This window comes from Nuphar pumila, chromosome 15, assembly GCF_984573655.1.
Source record: "Nuphar pumila chromosome 15, dmNupPumi1.hap1.1, whole genome shotgun sequence".
Lineage (NCBI taxonomy): Eukaryota > Viridiplantae > Streptophyta > Magnoliopsida > Nymphaeales > Nymphaeaceae > Nuphar > Nuphar pumila.
The window spans coordinates 23,186,241-23,209,564 of NC_143263.1; the positions used below are offsets into that span (position 1 = coordinate 23,186,241).

At 35.2% G+C, this 23,324-nt stretch overlaps 2 protein-coding genes across 6 annotated transcripts in view; one reads left to right on the forward strand and one right to left on the reverse strand.

Moving 5' to 3' along the window:
* Positions 1 to 1,732: 1,732 nt before the first annotated feature.
* Positions 1,733 to 2,559, forward strand: LOC149814797 (uncharacterized). The gene is made up of 2 exons (XM_089989384.1): positions 1,733 to 2,117; positions 2,226 to 2,559. Exons 1-2 carry the CDS (start codon positions 1,980 to 1,982, stop codon positions 2,367 to 2,369), a joined length of 282 nt encoding a protein of 93 aa, XP_089845510.1. The 5' UTR covers positions 1,733 to 1,979; the 3' UTR covers positions 2,370 to 2,559.
* An 8,578-nt stretch (positions 2,560 to 11,137) lies between these two features.
* The window catches only part of LOC149814798 (D-isomer specific 2-hydroxyacid dehydrogenase family protein), a 29,662-nt gene continuing 17,475 nt past the window's right edge, over positions 11,138 to 23,324 (reverse strand). For 2 of the 5 annotated variants that reach the window (XM_089988461.1, XM_089988463.1), the window contains exon 2: positions 11,138 to 11,795. In XM_089988461.1, the coding sequence (XP_089844587.1) occupies positions 11,277 to 11,795 (519 nt within the window). In that variant the 3' untranslated portion in view covers positions 11,138 to 11,276. Of the gene's footprint in view, positions 11,796 to 12,393; positions 13,096 to 23,324 lie in introns of those variants that run through there. The other 3 variants (XM_089988464.1, XM_089988462.1, XM_089988460.1) reach the window with 3 other exon arrangements.

Genomic DNA, 23,324 nt, shown 5'->3' on the forward strand with positions numbered 1-23,324 from the left:
ACGAATTAAACAAGCCCGAGGATGAGCCGTCTCATTTACAAAAGTATGTATTTTTAAAATTGAAAATAATACCGTTTGGACTCTAAAAACACTAAGCTAAGAGCTCAAATAAACTCATTTACTAAATAAATATATTGTTGTAAAAAAGAGGATTTGAACTCTAAGTTTTTTGTCTATATTCTATGATATAAAATATATTTATTATTATTTAATGAGCCTATATGGGTCAAGCCCAGCTCAGCCTATTTCTCAAGTTGGAATGAGCTCCTTATGAGTTGAGGCACAAGCAGACCATCTCTTTTCCAGCTCTACTAGCACGTATCACGTCAACATAATAATCAGACACTACCACATATTATTTAATTTGAGAACAACTTTTACACGGAACTTTAACCCATTATTATTGAATTTTCGTAATTGAATTGTATCTCATCATGTACTGGTAGGGGTCTACCTAACCCCAGCTGGATAATTAAAAAAAAAAAATCAATCATGTAAGAATGTTGTTTTACAGTGTAGGAGCTTTGAGGAAACTTTTTGTTCATTTATTCACCTCTTGCATTACTTTTTCATTTTTTTTGTTCTTGGCTTTTATTCTTTTTAATTGTTTAAGCAAATAACCATGAATAGCTGTATAATTTTACACGGTCATAGTATAGAAAGAAATTCTTTCATTTGGCACTGGACAATACTTGATATAGGAGATTTTTTATTTAATTTAAATGCAATTTCTAAATACTTTTTGTCCACTCATATCTGTGCTTAACTGAATATTTTTTTTTTCGGGTAAAGGACCTTCTTAAGGGGATAAAACCTTTGATTGCACAACGTTGAGAGGTTTAATTAAGACTTTTGATAGAGGCTTCAGCCTCTTTTAAGAAAGAGGCACAACCCTCCTCCTCACCTATCAAAGAGATAGGCTTAAGCCTCTGAAGCTGTTAGAAGCATAGATCGAGTCGAGTCGAGTCGAGTTTTGTTTTTCGATAGAGAAAGCCGGGCTTAGGCCGACCCCTACCAGATGCAACCATATACCATCAGGATTCGAACTTGCAACGTCCCAACACAAGTTGTGTTGCACCAACTGTTCCTGACAGACGAGCAGAGCCTGTTGGTCGAGTCGTGTCATGTGGTGTCGAGCCTAGCTTGATCATGCTAAACTTGTTAGACTTAAGTGGTGGACACAAATAGGGATGGCAGTGGACTGGGGTGGGGAACAAGGTCTCCCCACCCATGCCCCATCTCAAAATTCTTCCCTTCATTCTGCCTTCATCCCCGCACTGGTTTTGATTTTAACCTCCATCACGGCCTCTATCCTCGTCTTAAAAAAGAGAAAACAAGGCTACTTTACATTGTTTTCCAATAATCTTTGATTCACTTTCTTAAACGGGGAAGAACTAGCTAGGCCGACTACGGCAAGAAACCTACTGTAATTGGTTTCGTGGATTTTTCGCAAGGTTGGCGTCGACCCAAATGGGGTAGTTTAGTAATTCAGTTGTTGGCCTTATTACTTGTCTACCTCCGTCCACCCTGCCAAGACAGAAAAGTCTCATCTGTTTTTGGAGAAAATAGCCAATAATCCCTCCCGTATATTCTGCATCACCGCAACTTTCTTCGAAACTATTGGGATGTGGGAATTATTCTCTATATTCAAGAGGAGATTATCCTCAACAAAAGAAAAAATAAAATTTGGTTAAGCAGAGAGAGAGAGAGAGAGGACATTAATAAATGACGGAGAGACTCAAACCCATGCCATGCGAAACCCCAAGTTTTCAGATACAATCAAGTCCTCCGTCTTTCTTTCCTCCTCAGAGGGCCAAAGGATCAGTTGAGGTTGGTTTTTCCTCAGAGGAAGAAGACCCACAGAAGTGCTCACCTTCTCCTCCATAGAAAGAAGGTAAAGGAAGACCCAACGATTTGGGGGCTTCAAGAAAAAGTTGTGATCATTCTTCCTCCTCTGTGCCCAGATAAACTACACGAAGATGTTGAAAGGAAAGGCTTTGGTTCAAGATACTGACATGCCACTGAAGATGCAGACCCACGCCATGACCTCTGCATCCCACGCTCTTGATCTGTACGACGTCTTGGACTATACAAAAATTGCAGCCCATATAAAAAAGGTGAGTTTTGTTTTTCTCTTCTTTCTCTCTAGAACTATCCAAGGAAGAAGTTTTTTTTTTTCATTTTCAGCATGAGGTCACTCTGTTTATTGTTTGTGGGGATTGCAGGAATTCGATGCAATTTATGGGTGTGGGTGGCAGTGTGTTGTGGGTTCCAGCTTTGGTTGCTTCTTCACTCATTCTGAAGGCACTTTCATTTACTTCTGTTTAGAGACCCTCAATTTCTTGGTGTTCAAAGGAGCTGCTAAGTGATTTGTATCAGTCTTCATCCTTTCATTTTCTGGGGTTCGCCTGATGAGAAAGAATTTCGAGCCCATGCCTCGGAAGAAGCAAATGGACCCGTTTCACTGAAGACCTTTGTGAATTTATGTAAATCTCTCTCTCTCTCTTTCTTCTCTCTCAGTATATAGAGGTGTCTCTGTAAATGCTTGTGTTATCAGACGTGTAGTTTGCTGCACTATGAGAAAGCACGAATATGAATATGTGGCTTCGAGTTTCCTCTAACAAATCACGTCCGATAGACGGCCGGACTTTGGTGACTTCCGGCTGCCAGAATCCAGATCCTATTGCTGGTTGCTGGCAGGTGTTGACACTCGCTTTTCCACCGAGGTACACGTTCTGAGGAAAATGTCATATGTGCGTAAAGGGCACACGTTTCGCGGTGGCGAAACGACTCGCGTTACTTGTTTCTGGTTCCGTTCAGAGAGAGAGAGAGAGATTTCTAAAAGTTGCGTTGCGCTTCCTTATTCTTTTTCAGATAGAAAACGCGTAAACAAACAACGAACAGTTCCATCAATGTCACGTCTCTCTCTCATAATTAATGGTTTTTATTTCACCTGAATGGGTTGAGCTTAGATCTAGGTGTCTCAAACTCAGATATTAAATAGGTTCAGGAATTTGATCAGTTTTGGATGAGATACGATACATGCAAGCACATCCTGATTAGGATATAATGCATAGTGGATCTAATCGTAATATGTCAAAATAATATCAGGATCCAATCCAATTAAATCTAGTTCACAGAGTTGAATTTGACATAGACATATATATATATATATATATATATATATATATATATATATATATGCTTTGCCTACGCGGATCTGGCGTGGCAAAAAAGTTTCCCACGGGATAACGATCAGTGCAATGGGAGTGATTTGATGACCAATTCAAACGTTCACGGATCCGGGATTCCGGATTGAAGCTTTCTTCATGTGGGCTGGCTGGATCCGGATCTCACCTGGTTCAGACCCCAATTTTTTACGGATCATATCGGGGAGCTGAAGATCTGGTCCAATCCTACTTTGTTGAGCTTTGACCCAAACGCTTCTGATGCAGCAAAGCTGGTCTGTATATATTCTTGGTACCAAGCATTGCAACGTGGTGACTGTGTAAGCCGTGCCTTTGATGGTAGTTAGGCCAGTAAGACCGTTAGATTAGATCCTGGTTGATCAGGATTCATGTGACAAAGCCCTGTTTGAACCCAATTTTAAGCACCAGATCCAACTTATAATATGATATTTGGATATGGATACAGGGTGACAGGCCATGGCCACTCTCTATCTGTTGGATTTTCCGATCCAGATTCAACACTTCCCACCTTATACAACAGAAGATTTAAGAATGCATGCGAGTTGTTTCACTGTGGAGCTGTGGATTTGTACAAACAGTGCATGGAAATCTTTCTTGGCAGCTCTCAGGACAAGAGGACAGTACCCCAATGAGCTATAGACCCACTTATCGGGCTGGGACTAATTAAGGATGTCAGTGAACAAGATTTTATTTGATATCCGACCAATGTCATTTCCATTTAATTACATTTGGTAAGCCAAAACCATATATGATTATAAACGGATGTGGATATGGTTTTGATTTTTTGCTACCCAATCCAACAAATATCTGAGTTTGATGGATATCCAAATCCGTTTACATGTAAAAAAAAAGGTCAATATGGTATGATTTTTTCACCATTAAAATCCAAATCTGAATTTAAAATTCGTTTAGGCAATTGTTGAAAATAACATCGGCCACATCCGACCCAAATCCTAACTGTTGACATCCCTCGCAGGAACAGTATATTATTAAATCTTCGTTGGAAGGTTGGCTTTGGACAGAATTGAATATAAGAAAGCATCCGTATAAGTGGTCGAAAATTGGAAAAAGAAGATATTATGAGAAAAAAATGCATGCTCATCTTTTGGGACAAGCAGACCCCTACCAAGGTGGCTATATTAATTAATAAATATAGATTCTCATGCATGACGGAATAAGCCGTCAAAAAGGTACCCATTGTATAAAGGTTCATGTAGGGAAAACCCCCCATAAACGTCTTGTCTTGCACCACCCTATCCACTTAGAGAGAGAGACTTTAATATGAATTCACTTTACCCTGGTTGAATCAATGGTAAATGATCGTATTATATGGGTAATTTGACATGATTTCCTAAAAACCTTATAATTTTTTATATTCTCTCTGATGTTCAAAATCGTAAATATCCGAGATCGTTAGTATACTTTTACCTTTCGCAACTGCAAATTTAAGTATTTTTGCTATTAAATTATACTGTTGATCGAATATGTTCAACATCCACTTAAATCCAGAATTACAAGTTTTTTATGTGAATATATACCTCAAAAACTCGAATAAATTTATTTGTGAAATCTAGGTGAAACTGAAACCATCAAAATCGCAAATATCATATTTTCACATATATATTAATATTTCATATAAATATATTTGTGAAACACTTACCACTAATTTTGCAAATATCTTATTTTTTGCATATATTGAATTTGTGAAATTATGATAAATATACAAAAAAATTTATTTTTTATGAATTTCTTAAATCATATATAAACCATTGTGGATTTTCGTGTATAACAACCCAAATAATAGTGAAAATAAACAAATGGATATTTAAATGATTTAAAAACATATAAACATATAAACAATGACATTATATATAAATCATTCAACAATGTTTTCAGTTTGAACATTTAAATCATTTAAGGTGCAAGAGTAAGGGTTTCAATTTAAACATTCAATAGTGGTTTCAATTTTACATTCAAATCATTTAAACATTCAATTAATGACATTATATATAAATGAATGGCAAACAAACGACTCTATATAAAAGTTCATTCATAGAAATATTTAAATGACATTATATACAAATCAACGAGTAAGTCAATAAGTTACAATGTTGATCTTTAAATATATACAAAAAAACAAAAAACAATCAGATGAATTTCTACGGTTGATGATGTTGTGATTGCCGCGATCGTAGCTCCTTGATAACCTTATTTGCATTATCTAAAAGGTCAGCTTGAGTACGTATCATATCGTCTTAAGTACGTACTATATTCTTCAGCATGCAAATTTCTTTAAGTGAAAGAGTCAACTCTCCCTCCGATCTACTTACGCTCTTTCTATACTTCTCTTCAACTTTCTTCTCCTCCTAAAAGGCCCTCTTTGTCATTGAAGAACATGTAACCTACTGAGTCGCTACGAAATCGTCATTAGTGGCACGTTTCATGGATGACAAGTCGACGTCTTCATCGCTCGCATGTCAATCTTAAAGTTTGGAGAGGAATATTGTGGGGTAATCCTTCGTCTGATCCTTCGTGTCATGTGATAAAAATTTACTAACTCAGCGAAGGCAACTAGTTGGTTGTTGTACAAACTCAAACTGTCGAACGACTCGATTAGTCATTTGACGCTCAACTTCATTCATTTTATGTATCCAAATGTCCTCATTGACGATGTTCTTCACCCTCACAACCATATCGACATGTTTCTCCTCCTCCAATGTGCCTTCATAGGGGCACAAGTTTACCTACATTTTCTTTACGGTTAGCCCTACAAACATGCATTTATTACAAAACATACGAAATATCAATAATAATACTTATATTTTTCCTAGTCAGCCTGTAAAGCGATGCAACGCAGTCGGCACGTGACATGCAAGGACCCACTAATCTTCAGTTATGGCCCTCTTTGTTGCATGACTAACTCAACATTGTGGCATATAAAAATTCATGCACAATATCACACATATGGATTCTTTTAATGGATATGTGCTCCCATATCCAAACCTGCACAACAATGATTAACAAGGATTAATACATAGTATGTAAGTATAAGAATAACTATAAATCAAAAAGTTTAGGTACAATGAAGAAATAAATACCTCCAACAACACTAACATTTCGGCAAAATTTTTTCTTTCGCTCCTCATGCTACTCAAACTTGCATACAAGTGTGCAAGTGTGGCTGCTCCTCATGTGTATTGATTGATGTGATCTAGATCGTTCAACAGTTCGATGTATGATGCATAGACCAACTTTTCATCAGTATCAATGAATATACATAAGCCAAATAAGTATAACAAGAATGCTCCCACTATCTTGTTCACCCTACTACTACTCTTCCCTCTAACACACGATAGTTTTGGTTTTATCCTCCTTGCCTTAGTGGGGTCATAAATGCTCCTAAGCCATGAAAACTTGATCATATTAGCTTCGAACACATCATAAGTTGCTTGCAAATAAATATAACACAACTGCTTAAAATTTCTCCACCGTTGTCCACTAGATGGCTCACATGGCACTTCAGTCTAGTTATTCATGTCACGTCCTCCAATGTCATGGTTATATTAAGATCTTTGAACTAGAATGTGTTGGTTGCCGGATTCTAAAACTGTATAACGGCTTCTAAGAGGGAGGGTGACTGATGTTCTATGGTGTGATCTCTAAGAATTTGCAAAAATATATTTGATCTAATAACGTCTTCGGTTTGTTCGTTAGTATTAAAAATGGTTCGAGTAGAACTGATGCATGCAGAATGTTGGCTCTTCTGAATCAATTGGCTGAGAATTCTGCAATCCAAATTCATTTTACTCAAATCAGTCAATTTCAATGAATTCATGTATAGTATTAATATATATATCTCAATTTAACCAATAAAATCATTCAATTGCAATGAATTTTTATATTTTACATACATACATGACAAATTAATCAATTGTGTTCATGTATAGTAGCAATAGCAATATATATATATATATATATCAATTTAATCAAATAGATCAGTCAATTGTAATGAATTTTTATATTTTACACACATACATGGTAAACTAATCAATAGCATTCATGTATAGTAGCAATAGCAATATATATGAGTAATGTGTTCCTTAAGCCCCCTTTTTTGTTAGGTCTCATTAGACCCCTTTAAAAACCATAGTTTTAAGTATTTGTTCTAATGCCTAACACCGTAGATGTGATCTATAAGTTTTGTTTAGTGCAAACTGACTTTTGGATCACTCAAATCTGACCTGTATACAAGTTTTTTCTATGATCCAAAATCAATAGCTATGAAGGTACCAATTTTTTCTTACTTAGAAAAATAATTTTTTTCATCCAAAAAATATGATCCAAGAGTCAATTCTCACTAAATCGAGCATGCTAAACACATCTAACGGTTCAGGTCTATCATAAAAACAATTAAAACCTATGAAGCAAAACAAGTTTGAACGAGAAATATGGCCTAATATATTCAGTTCTCTCTCTCTCTCTTTATATATATATATATATATATATATATATATATACACACATATATAATCAATGAAACCAGTCAATTCCAATGATTTTTTATATTTTGGACACATACATGACAAACTAATCAATTGCATTCATTTATAATAACAGTAATAATATATATATATATATATATATCAATTTAATCAATTAAATCAGTCAATTGCAATAATATTTTAGATTTTGCACACATGAAAAACTAATCAATTGCATTCATGTATAGTAGCAATATATATATATATATATATATATATATATATATATATATATATATATATCAATTAAATCATTCAATTGCAATGAATTTTTATATTTTGCACATATACGTACAAACTAATCAATTGCATTTATGTATAGTAGCAATATATATATAGAGAGAGAGAGAAATTGGTAATTACTCACACGTTAGGTGTGAAATGATATGTGCTAAAAGGGTTTTTCTACCCTTTTGATATTTTTTTCGCAGTTCTGACCCCATAATTATGTTGATCATGGTCGGTTTAGAAGGGATCCACACCTTGATCATGTGCTTTTGATGAAAAAAATGATATTTAGAGCCTTAAAATTTTACAATGATTTTGGACCGTTGATTTTTTTAACCATATAAAAACTCACTCATGTGTCGGAATTGAACGCTTCAAGATTTGATCCCTATAAAATCAAGTACATAGATCACACCTGTATGGTAAGAATTAAAAAAAAAACTGAAAACCCCATTTAGCACGTTCATTTTGCACCTAACATGTAAGTAGCTACCAATCTCTCTCTCTCTCTCTCTCTCTCTCTCTCTCTCTCTCTCTCTCTCTCTCTCTATATATATATATATATATATATATATATATAGTAATGGGTAGGAGTGAATTGATAGGTGCTAAATGATACATGAACAATGAGTTTTTCAGGGTTTTTTTGTTTTATTTTTAAATTCTGACCATACATATGTGATTTATGTGATTGATTTTATAGGGATCAGCTCTTGAAGTGTTCTATTTCAACACATGGGTGGGTTTTTATACGGTTCAAAAAACCAATGGTCCAAAATCTTTGTAAAATTTTTAGGCTCCAAATATCATTTTTTGATTGAAAACACATGATCTAGGTGTGGATTCCTCGTAAATAGACAATGCCCAACACATTTGTGGGATCAGAATTGCAAAAAAAAACATGAGAAGGGCAGAAAAGCCCATTTAGCACCTATCAATTTTGCACCTACCTACGTATATTTATATATAAAATCAATGAGATTCATCAATTGCAATAAATTTTTACATTTGGTGCACATACATGACAAACTAATCAATTGCATTCATGTATAATATATATATATATATATATATATATATATATATATATATATATTAATTCAATCAACAAAATCAGTCAATTGCAATGATTTTTTACATGTCCATGAGCACCGGACCTTCTTCTCCATTGCGACCTCTTTATCGAAGCATGCATTTTCTTCTGCACATAGAGAGTAGCATCGAACTCTCAAGTAGTATTTACATCTGACGTGACCCTCACTTACATCTACTTCCTAAGGAGGGTTCACATTAACCTCAATCCCTTGGTCAGGTACATCCTCCGCTCTCTCACCACTGCCACTGCAGCCGCATCTCCAGCTTTATTTATCCGAGCATTGAGGTTAGCAACATCATATCTAGCCAATGGGTCACCCTCCCCCTCCTTAGATTCTTTCAGGATGGTAGACAAGATTATGCCTACAAACTCTTAACTTTTTTTGCACATTCTGCCTTAGATACATGCCGCTTTGGAATTTGATGTTCATTATACGACAATTCAAGATTTTTTTTAATTGTATGTGATTATCGATGGTGCATTTTTTATGAAAAAATGTCAGACAACCACAGTTTTGGCAATGGATGTGGCTCCTTCTTTACTCACTTATGCACACTAAGTCATGCTTCCAAATTACCAGGATGACCCAGCTCGTACTTCTTCGTTGGCTTTTGAAGAAATTTCAAATGATGTGGTTGTAGTCCCCTTCAACACAATCTTCTTATTTGCCATATTGTATTAATAAATAAATTCAATTTTTTCTATAATAACAATACAGAGAATATTGACCAAGCATTGCAAAAAACAAACAACATATTTGCGTTTCAAAAAAATAAAAAAAAATAAATGTGAACATTGTTTCATTCATTCAACTGTTAAAAAAAATGAAACAATGTTTGATTCAGCCATTAAACAAAATGGAAAAGGTGCTTGATTCAACCATTAAACAAAATAGAACAGTGTTTGATTCAGCTGTTAAACAAAAGGGCACATTGTGCTTACCGAAAAAACACATCGTCGATGGTTCAACGGTGATGAAATGCCTTCAATGAATAGTTGTAAAAAATATTTGACAAAAATAATTGCCAAAAGGGAAGCAGGTTGGAGACCACTTGTTGGGGACAAAAGACAAAAAAAAAACTGGATTATGCGAAAGTAATCAGGTTGGGGACCACAATGGGTTTAGATATGATTCGAGAAAATGTTTTGTAATAAATAAGCAACATTGCATATGCGTCATGCTTTTGCAAAGAGTTAAGTATGATATAAGGCAATTCACAAATTACGTTATGCGAGAACATGTAGTATATGAGAATAAGATAATTGCGAATTTAGTGAGGTTTCACAAAATGGAACAATGTTATAAATTTATGCGATTTTGAAAAATATATGCAAAAAAGTATGATATTTGTAAATTTAATGGTGTGGAGTTTCACATCTATATTTTTGTGATTTCATGAAATATATGCAAAAGAGTAGAATATTTGTGATTTTGATGGTTTCAGTTTTACCGAGATTTCGCAAATAAATTTATGCGAGTTCATGAGGTACAAATTCGCATAAAAAACCTATGATTGTAAATTTAAGTGAGTGTTGAACATATTCGATGGGCGGTACAGTTTCATCGCAAAAATGCTTAAATTCATGGTTGCGAAGGACAAAAGTGTCCTATCAATGTTGAATATTTGCGATTTTGAGCATCGAAAGAATATAAAAAATTATAGAGTTTTTAAGAAATCACGTCAAATTACTCGTACAGCACGATCATTTTCCGTTGAATCAATCTCTGGATGCCCCTAGTCAAGCCATCGGATCCAGTTCAACACCTGAGTGATAGACCATGTTCTAGTATGGTTCAAGGCAGTCAGTTTCCAACCCATGGTTGGAAGCTCTTGCTGAAGTAGAGGGTAGGAGGAGCAGCAAAATTTTATACACAGTGGGTGGCCGTCTCTTCTGACCCATGTCTTTTGGATAACCCGACCCTACAAGCACCCAACAAAGAAAACTAAAACTAAAAAACAAAAGGAAATTAGAATAAGGGAATTCAAAAGTGGGCCAATTTCACTTGTTCATCATGTATGGGACCCATGCTCATGCAATGCAATAAAGGTCGCAACAAAGCAGAAAGAAAATAAGTTTATTGTTTTTAATCACGAAACAGAATATTTTTATCCAAGTAAAAAATCAAGTGTATGCTATAAACAAAAACCGACGTAGATGCCACAATTAAACAACCTTATGTAGCTCGCATGATTCATGATACTACAACGCTGGTGTCAACAATGGCCCTCCCATTGCATATGCCTCCAAATTTCTCACCACCAAGTCTGCCATGTCCTTCCCCGTTTCAATAGTCGAACTTCCTACATGCGGTAACAGCACAACATTGTCCATATCAAACAGTTCTTTGGGTGGTTCCGGCTCGCATTCAAACACATCAAGCCCAGCACCACCAAGCTTCTTATCTAACAGCGCTTTGACTAATTCTGGCTCATCAACAAGAGAGCCACGGCCAATGTTCACCAGCACTCCTTTTGGACCTAGTGCATCTATCACACTGCGGTTTACAATGTGATGAGTTTCTTCGGTCAAGGGGCATGCCAATACAAGAATGTCACTGTCAGCAGCAAGATCTACGATATTTGAATAATACTTGTAGTTTGCACCTGGTTTTTCTGATCGTGAATGGTAAATAATGGTGCAGCCAAAAGCTTCGCTCCTCTTGGCAATGGCCATCCCGATTCGACCAAGCCCGATTATGCCAACTGTTTTTCCACTGAACTGCGATGGCCATGAAGTGGGAGTAAGTCCACCGTTTTAATGCACTTGCATGATGAATGCTGCAATTTGCACTGAGCATATATATAGGAAAATTAACTAGAACTTGATCAATTATGAAGGTCTTGAAAGGGTTTAAGAATTGAACAAGAAAATTTGAACTACTCTTGCCCAGATTTGCATATTTCTCGTGCAAGTACAGTGGTCATGCTTGAGAAGTTACAAAAGAAAAAATCCAGGTTGATTCTTGGCATCCCAAGAGCAGATCCCAACAACATGAAAATTTCTATGATTCAACCAAACACAATTGCTTATTTGAACATCAAACTTGGCTATCTTTCTTTTTGATCTAGACAGTGGATTGATGTTTATATTTTCGACGGAGAAAGCTGGGGTTAGGCAGAACCCCTACCAGTTATACAACCATACCATTTGGGGTTCGAACTTGCAACGTCCCAACACAAGGTGACGTGCACTAACTACTACTGCCAAACAAACGAAGCCCCCCCCCCCCCCCCCCCGGTTGGTAGTGGATTGATGTTTAAACAATGCATCTGTGATAAATCATCAGTATTAAACATTAATTAAGCCATTAAACACCTTTGTAAACCCAACAGGTAGTTGGCAAGCAACTACTTTGAGGGATCTCATGCAATTTGATCCAAAGTGGCATATTAATCCATTTAACAAAAAATGTCTAGAATTTCCATTCTTTATTACTAGAACATAATCAATTAGAGAACCAGAAAAAAAATAACCCCATAACACATTGAGATTTCTCCCACTAGCAAACTGGAGTAATCAATGGCTTTTTCAATGAATGTGCCTCCAAATTCTTCACCACTAAATCTGCCATGTCCTTCCGGGTTTCAACAGTAGCACTGCCCACATGTGGCAACAGCACTACATTATCCAGATCAAACAGTTCCTTGGGCACCTCAGGTTCCTGTTCAAACACATCAAGTCCGGCACCACCGAGTCGCTTTTCTAGTAGGGCCTTCAGCAACTCCGGCTCATCAACAAGTGGACCTCGTCCAATGTTCACCAGTACACCCTTCGGACCCAGTGCTTCTAGGACAGTTCGGTTTGCTATGTGACAAGTTTCCTCTGTTAAGGGACATGCTAAAACAAGAATGTCACAGTTCGCAGCAAGATCTACAACATCTGAATAATACTTATATTTGACACCTGATTTTTCAGATCTTGAATGGTAACTAACAGGACAATCAAATGCTTCAGCCCTCTTGGCAATGGCCAATCCAATTCGTCCAAGCCCAACTATGCCAATTCTTTTACCACTGAACTGCAAGAATCATCAGGGGAATTACATGCCATCGTGAATTTTGTTACTAGGATGAGCCATTTGTATCAATCACGATAGAGAAAGATAACTACAGAAATGGTCACACATTGCCATCATAAATTCTAGCCATCACTAACACAATCAATAGATCATTTAATCGCCAATCAAAATGGCAATGATTAACTGAAACATGTAGTTTGATCACATAAATCAGATCATGGCCAAATGCGTTCTGCAAAAATATGTAGAACTTTCTAAAGAAAACCATAACTAAATCATTAAATTCCATTCTTAGTTCAGAAAATAATTTATTGAAAATAATGTAATGCATGCTATAACACCATTAGGTAAAACTACAATAGTTGACTGACAACTGATCATTGAAGCTACTCTACGAACTACAGCTTTATCTGGTGTGCCCAATTTAACAGAAAAGCTTTATCTTTATTGAAATGCCTCAGGTAATGCACCAAATGAAGACTAAATGATCTTGGTAAAACATTCAGGCTCCTGGCAAGTCTGAATATGACCATGAGAGGCAGATATTATTCTAATCTGCACTACCTAGTTATGCCCATTTTCCTTGGTATGGCTCCACTTATACATGCTAAGCCGATGACAGTATTAGATATTATAATCCAGAAGGTGACGTTGGACAAATAAAGGTTGCTGATTATTGAAGGAAGTAATCCCTTGGTGAACACATGGAAGATATTTTTGGTGTCATTTCGGATTCTTCCCCAACCAGAGGTTGCCATTCATGAAATCGAGGACCACAATGATTTTTAACTCAGAATAAAGTCTCCCGGATAGGGCTTTCAACAGGTTGGACCTGGGTCTAAATGGATATGATTTTGAGGAACTGATACTAGGCATAGTTCTGATTGAAACTGGCATAGGAAGACCAGGTCTGGGTCTAGATTCATATAGCAGAAATAGCTGATAAAATCTCCACTTTTAAAATATTACGTGTAAAAATTCTGGATCTTAATTGGATCTTGGGTGTTATGAACCTAAATCTATGTGGTGGGCCTTGGATCAGAATAGGGTCCATAATTTTAATGAGTTGGATCTAGATCTAGGATTTGAAGTATCTGAGTCGCGGGTTTTAGGTAGGTTGATGGATTGGCCATTAGTGATCTGGATCCGTAGCATTATGGTAGGGTTTCAAAAAAAGTTCTTCATTGTGTAATGAGATTATGCCTAGTGGAGGTTCACCCCTCTCTAAAGGTGATTTGGAGGAATGGCAAATTATGGGCTTGAATGGCAGGCACAGAAGCAACAATTCCATGAGACAATCCAGGAGATGGACCACCACCTCTGTGTGGTGCTGAAGGCATCCCAAGCGAAGGACAGATCGCCCAACTGACTTGCCAGACTTTGTAGTGATCCAAGTGCAATGAGAGCTCGATGAAGCACTAGCACAAATGAGCAGCACACCCTTTCGAATGAGGTAGGCAAGAAGGGTAAGGTGGATCAGCCTTAGGCCATGATTGCAGTGAATTCAAGCCACACACACCAACTATTTAATAAAAAACACAATCATGCGTGCTTAGACCTCGAAGAAAAAAACTTCATAACCATGTTTCCTCAAATGGTGATTTCTCGCTTCTGATGAGCTCAATGACAAAAAGATTGCGCTCATGTCGACGATTTTGATGCACCAAGAGGCATTTCTAGATGAAGCTGAAAGGCCATCTATTTTGGGCGAGCTAGAGTGTCCCTCAAGAAATGGGTTCACTTTGAATGTGAGGTGGCTGTAACCTGCCTCCGCCTTCACCTTCACGTTGATGAAGCAAATTGGGGTTGTAATATTTGATCTAAGAGGTGGTTTAAACGTTATCATTTGTTGCCCAACTTCAAATGCCATGAAGTTCACATGAGAAGTGTTCAATGAAATGTTGGCAGGCATGAAGGCTATGGATCTAAAACTTGATATTACAATGAACGTTAGGTTGTTGTTGAATATCTAGGGAGCTCATTTCTTTATGACCCAGATGGCATAAAATATGGATTAGAAGCTAGGGATCGCCAATCACAGAGTCCGGTTCCAATCTCACATATGATGAATAACTTCTGTTAGAATCGTAATGTCGACAATTTCGATGCACCAAGAGGCATTTCTAGATGAAGCTGAAAGGACATCTATTTTGGGTGAGCTAGAGTGTCCCTCAAGAAATGGGTTCACTTTGAATGTGAGATGACTGTAACCTGCCTCCGCCTTCACCTTCACATTGATGAAGCAAATTGGGGTTGTAATATTTGATCTAAGAGGTGGTTTAAACGTTATCATTTGTTGCCCAACTTCAAATGCCATGAAGTTCACATGAGAAGTGTTCAATGAAATGTTGGCAGGCATGAAGGCTATGGATCTAAAACTTGATATTACAATGAACGTTAGGTTGTTGTTGAATATCTAGGGAGCTCATTTCTTCATGACCCAGATGGCATAAAATATGGATTAGAAGCTAGGGATCGCCAATCACAGAGTCCGGTTCCAATCTCACATGCGATGAATAACTTCTGTTAGAATTGTAATGTTGACAATTTCGATACACCAAGAGGCATTTCTAGATGAAGCTGAAAGGACATCTATTTTGGGTGAGCTAGAGTGTCCATCGAGAAATGGGTTCACTTTGAATGTGAGGCAGCTGCAATCTGCCTCTGCCTTCACGTTGATGAAACAAATTGGGGTTGTAATCATAGTCACTGATACGGACCCAATTGTAGAGGAACCTGATCTGCATCCGCTGTCCCAAGATTTTCGAAATGGATCTGTGTTGCTAGCCCAAATTGAAACCGAAGCACCAAGTACTCGAAATGGATCAATAGGTGTTGCTCCAGATTCAAGCTCCATCCAACAATAATACCCACCCCTGAGGCGCCATCTCATCAGATCAGCTATGTGAGGCCCATCATCAGGACACCACATCAGTATTGTAGCCATCAGACCAGCCAAGTGGAACCTTTGGCCAGGGCGCCACCTCATTTCATCATTGGAGGCACAAATGGGACTCGGATCCACCAACCCGCCCTAGAACCGGCCAGCCCTTGTGGGGCCTACCTAGGGGGCTGTTAAGATAAATGCACCTTTTTACCTTTTTTTATTATTATATATGTATATGTATATATAAGTATATATAATTTTATATATATTATATATACCATGTATGTATAGTTATATATTGACTTTATCTAGCCATTGGAGGCTAGTTGCATTCCGGTATATATCTTTGAACCTTTTGGTTTCATATGTATGGTAGGTATTTTTAAAAAAGTGATTGTATTAAAATGTTTTTTTTAAATTAGAAATTGTTGTTTTTGATATATGAAGTATATGTTTTAGATTATGGATACGTACGCTGAAAAAATTATATTTTACAAAAATATGTGGTTTCTTATATTCTTATATGTGTTTCAATTTTATGTAGTATTTCTTCCTTGTATGTCTCTTAACGTATGTGCATACATGTGTATGCTTGTTCTTGTGCCCATATATGTGTATACATGGTTTATCTTTGAGATTTTTAATGTATCGTGATGTTTCCTTAAAAATTTTAATTATGTGACCAATCATGAATTTTTGTGAACTTAAGATTATGAATCTTAGAAATTTTTCACATGGTAATGTCATTAGTGATAACATGGATATTTTTCATGCTTTCATAAGGTCCTTCTATCATCATGTGAATGTATTATTCCATGTATGTTTGTGAATGTATTATTCCATGTATGTTTATGTGATATTGCTCTTTTTTAAATATATATATATATATATATATATATATATATATATATATATATATCTTATTAAGTAAAAACCATTCTCAAGTTAATGGCTTGTGTATAATGTTGCTTTAAGGAATTATTGCATTAGATTTCTAGGTATATGCAACGAGTAGTCTATATGATTACTATTGGATGGGATAATTATGATTTGTCATCATGTGTGCTTTAATAATTTTGAATGTATTATGCATTTTGTGTGCATTTGTTAGTGAATAAAGATTATATTTTTTATGTTGTAAGTGTTCCTTTGTGACCCTTTTGTGGGTTTGTTTTTGCCTCTTGTTTGAGGTGTGTGAGTGCTTGTGCATTTTTGTAACCTTTAGAAGTTTCTTGTGCATTGATATTTCATTACATGCTTTTTAGAAATTTTATATTTGTTGAATTATGATAAATTTCTTGTATGACATGGGTTCATGGTTGATAGTTATACATACTATTGAACCTCTATATGTATAGTGATTTATTTGTTCTTTGAAAATCTATATATATGGTTTGGTCATCTTTAATGTTATATGCCAATTGTGGTCTGCTAGTAGACTTGTAATTTAGATTGAGCTCTCTATATAGCTTGCTTATATTGACCATGCATATGATTGTGTTGCATATAATTGCATTTATTGACATTGTTGTTCATACGATTGCACTATATATATTCTAAAATTTTCATCTATCTTTATTGGATTTGATTTGAAGCCTTATTTTTTTTCAAATCGGCACTTTTATATATGAACTCACTTATTTGAAAATTGATTTCAGTGAGTATTTTTTGCCTTATGGCATTGGTTTTGTCCATCACAGAATTTTACATGATACATCATTTCTTTTGGCCTTGTTGTTGTTGTTAGAAGAGAGTTAGCCGTTGAGGTGAGTTATGTGTGCACCTCAAGTCATCTTTGTTAGAAACTCAGATATATACGTATATACTTGAATATATATGTATATATATTCTTCGTAATACAAGAGTATGTATATGTATGAATATATATATATATGTATTTAAAGTGTATACATATGAAATACAATTTTGTAATATGTATTTTTATATTTCTTATTTTATTTTTTGTCTTCTTTATTTTTTAGTCAAAGTCAATAGTCAACATTTGACTAATTGACCAGCCATTGGGAAGTAGCCCAACGGCTATAGCCTTCTCATGTCTATAAATAAGGGACTATTTTGCCTTTGTAATGTATCTTTCAAGTGAGGTTTTTTCTCTTAATAATATTCGATATATTTCATGTGTTTTGTGCCTTAGTGCACTTTGTAATATTTACGCCTTAGTGCATTTGATGAGTGAATGTTCTTGTCAAGTTTTTATAAACTTGATTATTTGTGAGATTCTTCACATGATATCAGAGCTTGGTTTATACTCACTCGTAAAGCATGAATTGGTGGGCTGCCTCGTGAAGCGTGCTCGTAATTCTTCCTTGGTTGTGGTTTTCTTCTTCTCCTTTTCATCATGGGTGAATTCTTCCCGCACAATTCAAGCAACTTCAATTTTATTTCACCATTCAAGCTTGATGGAGGCAATTACATCATTTGGGTCGGACACTTGGAGACATTCATAAAAGGTTAAGGTTTGTGGGGATATGTGAGAGATACTATTCTTGAACCCACTCCTAAAATTATAATATGTGAAAATGGTATCGAGACAAGTCTCGAAGAAAAAGACAAAGCAATGGAAGAATATTACAAAAAATTAGATGAATGAGACATGAAAAATGCCAAGATTCTTTCATGGATGCTAAGTGGAGTCAAAACAAAAATTGCCTCAAATCTCTTGTGTTACAAAAAGGCAAGCGAAGCAATGGGAGTATCTTAAAGGTATGTTTACCGAAAAAGATATGGCTCATAAGTATTATCTCCAAGAAAAGGCTAGAAATATTAAACAAGGACATAAGAATGTTAGAGATTATTTTATTGAGTTATCATCCATTTGGACTCAACTTGCTCAATTTGAACCAAAATGGGAAGGTAAGTGTATTGAGATGTGGAGAGCTCAAGTTGAAGAAGATAGACTCTTTTCTTTTCTTTATGGATTGATACCCGAGTTTGCACAAACTAGGGCTTCCTTGCTATCATCCTCATCGCCTCCTCCTATTCATAAGATTCTAAATAAACTTAGTGGAGAAGAGGCTAGTCTAAACATGATTAAGAGTCATAATGTTCTTGCTACTTCTAACAATAGTCAAGAAGAGGATTGTGCGCTTGCCACCTCCAAACCGAGACATTATATCAAACCATATAGACCTCATTTTAATAAGAATAGAGAGTTAAAAATCATTTGTGATAATTGTCATAAGCCCGGCCACATTAGACCTCAATGTCCTAGATTCAAGGACTATAGACCTCAAGAAAAAAGGGTTGTTGCGGCTCCGTCAAAACAAAAAGTGGATACTTTAAACCTCAAAGATCTCACCAAATCATTATATCAATTGACGGAAGCATTACAACCATTGCTTAAAGGATCTACATCAGGAAAGGTCATTGCATCATCTTCAACTCCTGGTATGTGCTCTTGGCTTCTTGATTCAGGAGCTTCATTTCATATGACGCCACATAAGTCTATTTTATCCGAGTGTAATCTAACTCAAATGCATCATTTGTTTCCACTGTCGATGGAACTTGAAAATAAAGGGTGTTGGGATTTTTAAAAATGATTTGACAAAACACAAGTTTTATATTCTAAAAGTAAGACTTATACCAAAACTACATCTTAATTTACTTTCGGTTTCTCAAATCTCGGATCATGGATGTGATGTCATATTCTCATCAAACAAATGTTGGGTGCAGGATCACCAGTCCGGGAAATTGATTGAAGAAGATTCTAGGCAAAGAGATCTTTATTATATGAACTTCCTTTGTATTCCAAAAGAATCATTTTGTAATATTGCCCAAACAAAAGATATAAAAGTTTGGCACCATAGACTTGGGCATCCAAATATAAGAAAATTGAATTTTGTACCTATTACTAAGGATCTTTGCAAAGATAATTTTGAATGTAAGAAATGTTTACTTGAAAAAATGACATCTTTGCCTTATGGACAAAGAACTTTTTACTCCTCCATGCCTTTTGAGTTAGTTCATTCAGATGTGTAAGGTCGTGCTCCTGTGATTTCTAAAGAAGGATTCTCCTACTATGTTGTGTTTGTCGATGATTTCACTAGATATTATTGGATTTATTTTCTTAAGTTTAAATTTGATGTATTTGCAACCTTCAAAACTTTTCATAACATGATTAAAAATCAATTTGAAAGCAAGAGCAAAATCCTAAGAACTGACTCTGGGGGAAAATATTTGTCAAATGATTTTAAACAATTCTTAGAAAATAAAGGAATTTTGCATCAAAGATCGTGCCCTAGAACTCCACAACAAAATGGGATTTCAAAAAGAAAACATAAACATATTATGGAAACTACAAGGATACTATTTATTGCTAAGAATGTTCCTAAAAATCTTTGGGTTGAAGTTGCCTTAACCTCAGTATATCTCATAAATAGGATGCCTTCAAAAACTTTATCCAATGAAATTCCTTTTGAAAAATTATTCAAATACCAACCTGACTATCAAAGACTGAGAATCTCTGGTTGCAAATGTTGTGTCTTAAATGATAAAAAAGATAAACTATCTTCTGAGGCTATCCCCTGTGCTTTCATTGGTTACTCTGAAACACAAAAAGGGTTTAAATGTTATGATATCAAAAATGATAAACTCATTGTCTCAAGGAATGTTAACTTTGTTGAAAATGAAAGTGGATTTGGATTTGGATTTGAAGGAAATGTCTCAAGACATAAATTCTGACTATTCCTTCTTATTTAAACTATTGTCTAATGATGAAGATACTTATTTAGAATCCTCTACTGAGAATAGAACAACAATTGAACCAATAGTATACACTAGAAGAAATAGATATATATCTTGTGAAAGTGTAAATCAAAATAATCATGAAGCATTGGAAATTCCCTCTAAACAAATCATCATTCGTAGATCTGAACGAACCTCAAGGATTCCAAATAGATTTGTTTCTTATGACTAATTCTCCCCTAAACATAGAGCATGTCTTATAGCTATTCATTCATATTTTGAACCCTCCTGTTACAATGAAGACAAATGATGCTCTTGAAGGATACTATTTATTGCTAAGAATGTTCCTAAAAATCTTTGGGTTGAAGTTGCCTTAACCTCAGTATATCTCATAAATAGGATGCCTTCAAAAACTTTATCCAATGAAATTCCTTTTGAAAAATTATTCAAATACCAACCTGACTATCAAAGACTGAGAATCTCTGGTTGCAAATGTTATGTCTTAAATGATAAAAAAGATAAACTATCTTCTGAGGCTATCCCTTGTGCTTTCATTGGTTACTCTGAAACACAAAAAGGGTTTAAATGTTATGATATTAAAAATGATAAACTCATTGTCTCAAGGAATGTTAACTTTGTTGAAAATGAAAGTGGATTTGGATTTGAAGGAAATATGTCTCAAGACATAAATTCTGACTATTTCTTCTTATTTAAACTATTGTCTAATGATGAAGATACTTATTTAGAATCCTCTATTGAGAATAGAACAACAATTGAACCAATAGTATACACTAGAAGAAATAGATATATATCTTGTGAAAGTGTAAATCAAAATAATCATGAAGCATTGGAAATTCCCTCAAAACAAATCATCATTCGTAGATCTGAACGAACCTCAAGGATTCCAAATAGATTTGTTTCTTATGACTAATTCTCCCCTAAACATAGAGCATGTCTTATAGCTATTCATTCATATTTTGAACCCTCCTGTTACAATGAAGACAAATGATGCTCTTGAAGGATACTATTTATTGCTAAGAATGTTCCTAAAAATCTTTGGGTTGAAGTTGCCTTAACCTCAGTATATCTCATAAATAGGATGCCTTCAAAAACTTTATCCAATGAAATTCCTTTTGAAAAATTATTCAAATACCAACCTGACTATCAAAGACTGAGAATCTTTGGTTGCAAATGTTATGTCTTAAATGATAAAGGAGATAAACTATCTTCTGAGGCTATCCCCTGTGCTTTCATTGGTTACTCTGAAACACAAAAAGGGTTTAAATGTTATGATATTAAAAATGATAAACTCATTGTCTCAAGGAATGTTAACTTTGTTGAAAATGAAAGTGGATTTGGATTTGAAGGAAATATGTCTCAAGACATAAATTCTGACTATTTCTTCTTATTTAAACTATTGTCTAATGATGAAGATACTTATTTAGAATCCTCTATTGAGAATAGAACAACAATTGAACCAATAGTATACACTAGAAGAAATAGATATATATCTTGTGAAAGTGTAAATCAAAATAATCATGAAGCATTGGAAATTCCCTCTAAACAAATCATCATTCGTAGATCTAAACGAACCTCAAGGATTCCAAATAGATTTGTTTCTTATGACTAATTCTCCCCTAAACATAGAGCATGTCTTATAGCTATTCATTCATATTTTGAACCCTCCTGTTACAATGAAGACAAATGATGCTCTTGAAGGAGTTAACACTTGAAAATTCTAAGTCTACCCATCGAAAAGAAAACCATAGATTGTAGATGGGTTTTCAAAGTCAAGACAAAAAGTGATGGATCCTTGGAAAGACATAAAGTCAGGTTAGTTGCCAAAGGTTATTCTCAAGAATATGAAGTAGATTACGAAAAAACCTTTGCTCCTGTTGCCAGAATGACAATTGTTTGAATTCTTATAGCTATTGCAGGTATTAAAAATTGAAATATATTCCAAATGGATGTTAAAAATGCATTTTTAAATGGCAATGTCAATGGGAAAGTATACATGGATGTTCCACCTGGATTGATAGTTCCTACAGGTAAAGTGCTTAAATTAAAAAAGGCATCGTATGGACTCAAACAAGCACCTAAAGCTTGGTTTGACACATTCAACAATGTTATTACAAAATATGGTTTCAAGCCATGTTATACTGACACAACTTTATTTATTAAGAACTCTTTTGCAGGTATTATAATTTTACTTTTATATGTTGATGACATGTTGATTACAGGTAGTGACAAAGAAGGAATTAAAAAAGTAAAGCAGTTTTTGAAAAATTCTTTTGAAATGACTGATCTTGGGTTCCTAACATACTTTCTTGGGATAGAAGTATCATATTCTAATAGAGGATATATTTTGTCACAAACAAATTTTGCTTTAGATATCATTGACAGGTCAGGATTATCAGGTGACAAAGTTGTTGATACTCCAGAGATTGTTGGAATGAAGATGCAGGCTGATGATGGAGTTTCTTTGGACAACCCAACTCCCTTCAGACAGCTCGTGGAATCTCTTATGTATCTTAGTATTATAAGACCTCACATAGCTCATGTTGTATACATAGCTGATCACTTTCAGCATGTTCAACATCAGCTGATATGGGTGCAATCATGAGAATTATCAAATACA

Coding starts and splice junctions, on each gene's coding strand:
- LOC149814797 (XM_089989384.1), top strand. CDS start 1,980: ATGTTGAAAGGAAAGGCTTTGGTTCAAGATACTGACATGCCACTGAAG. Junction 2,118..2,225: donor TTGCAGCCCATATAAAAAAG/GTGAGTTTTGTT, acceptor TGGGGATTGCAG/GAATTCGATGCAATTTATGG.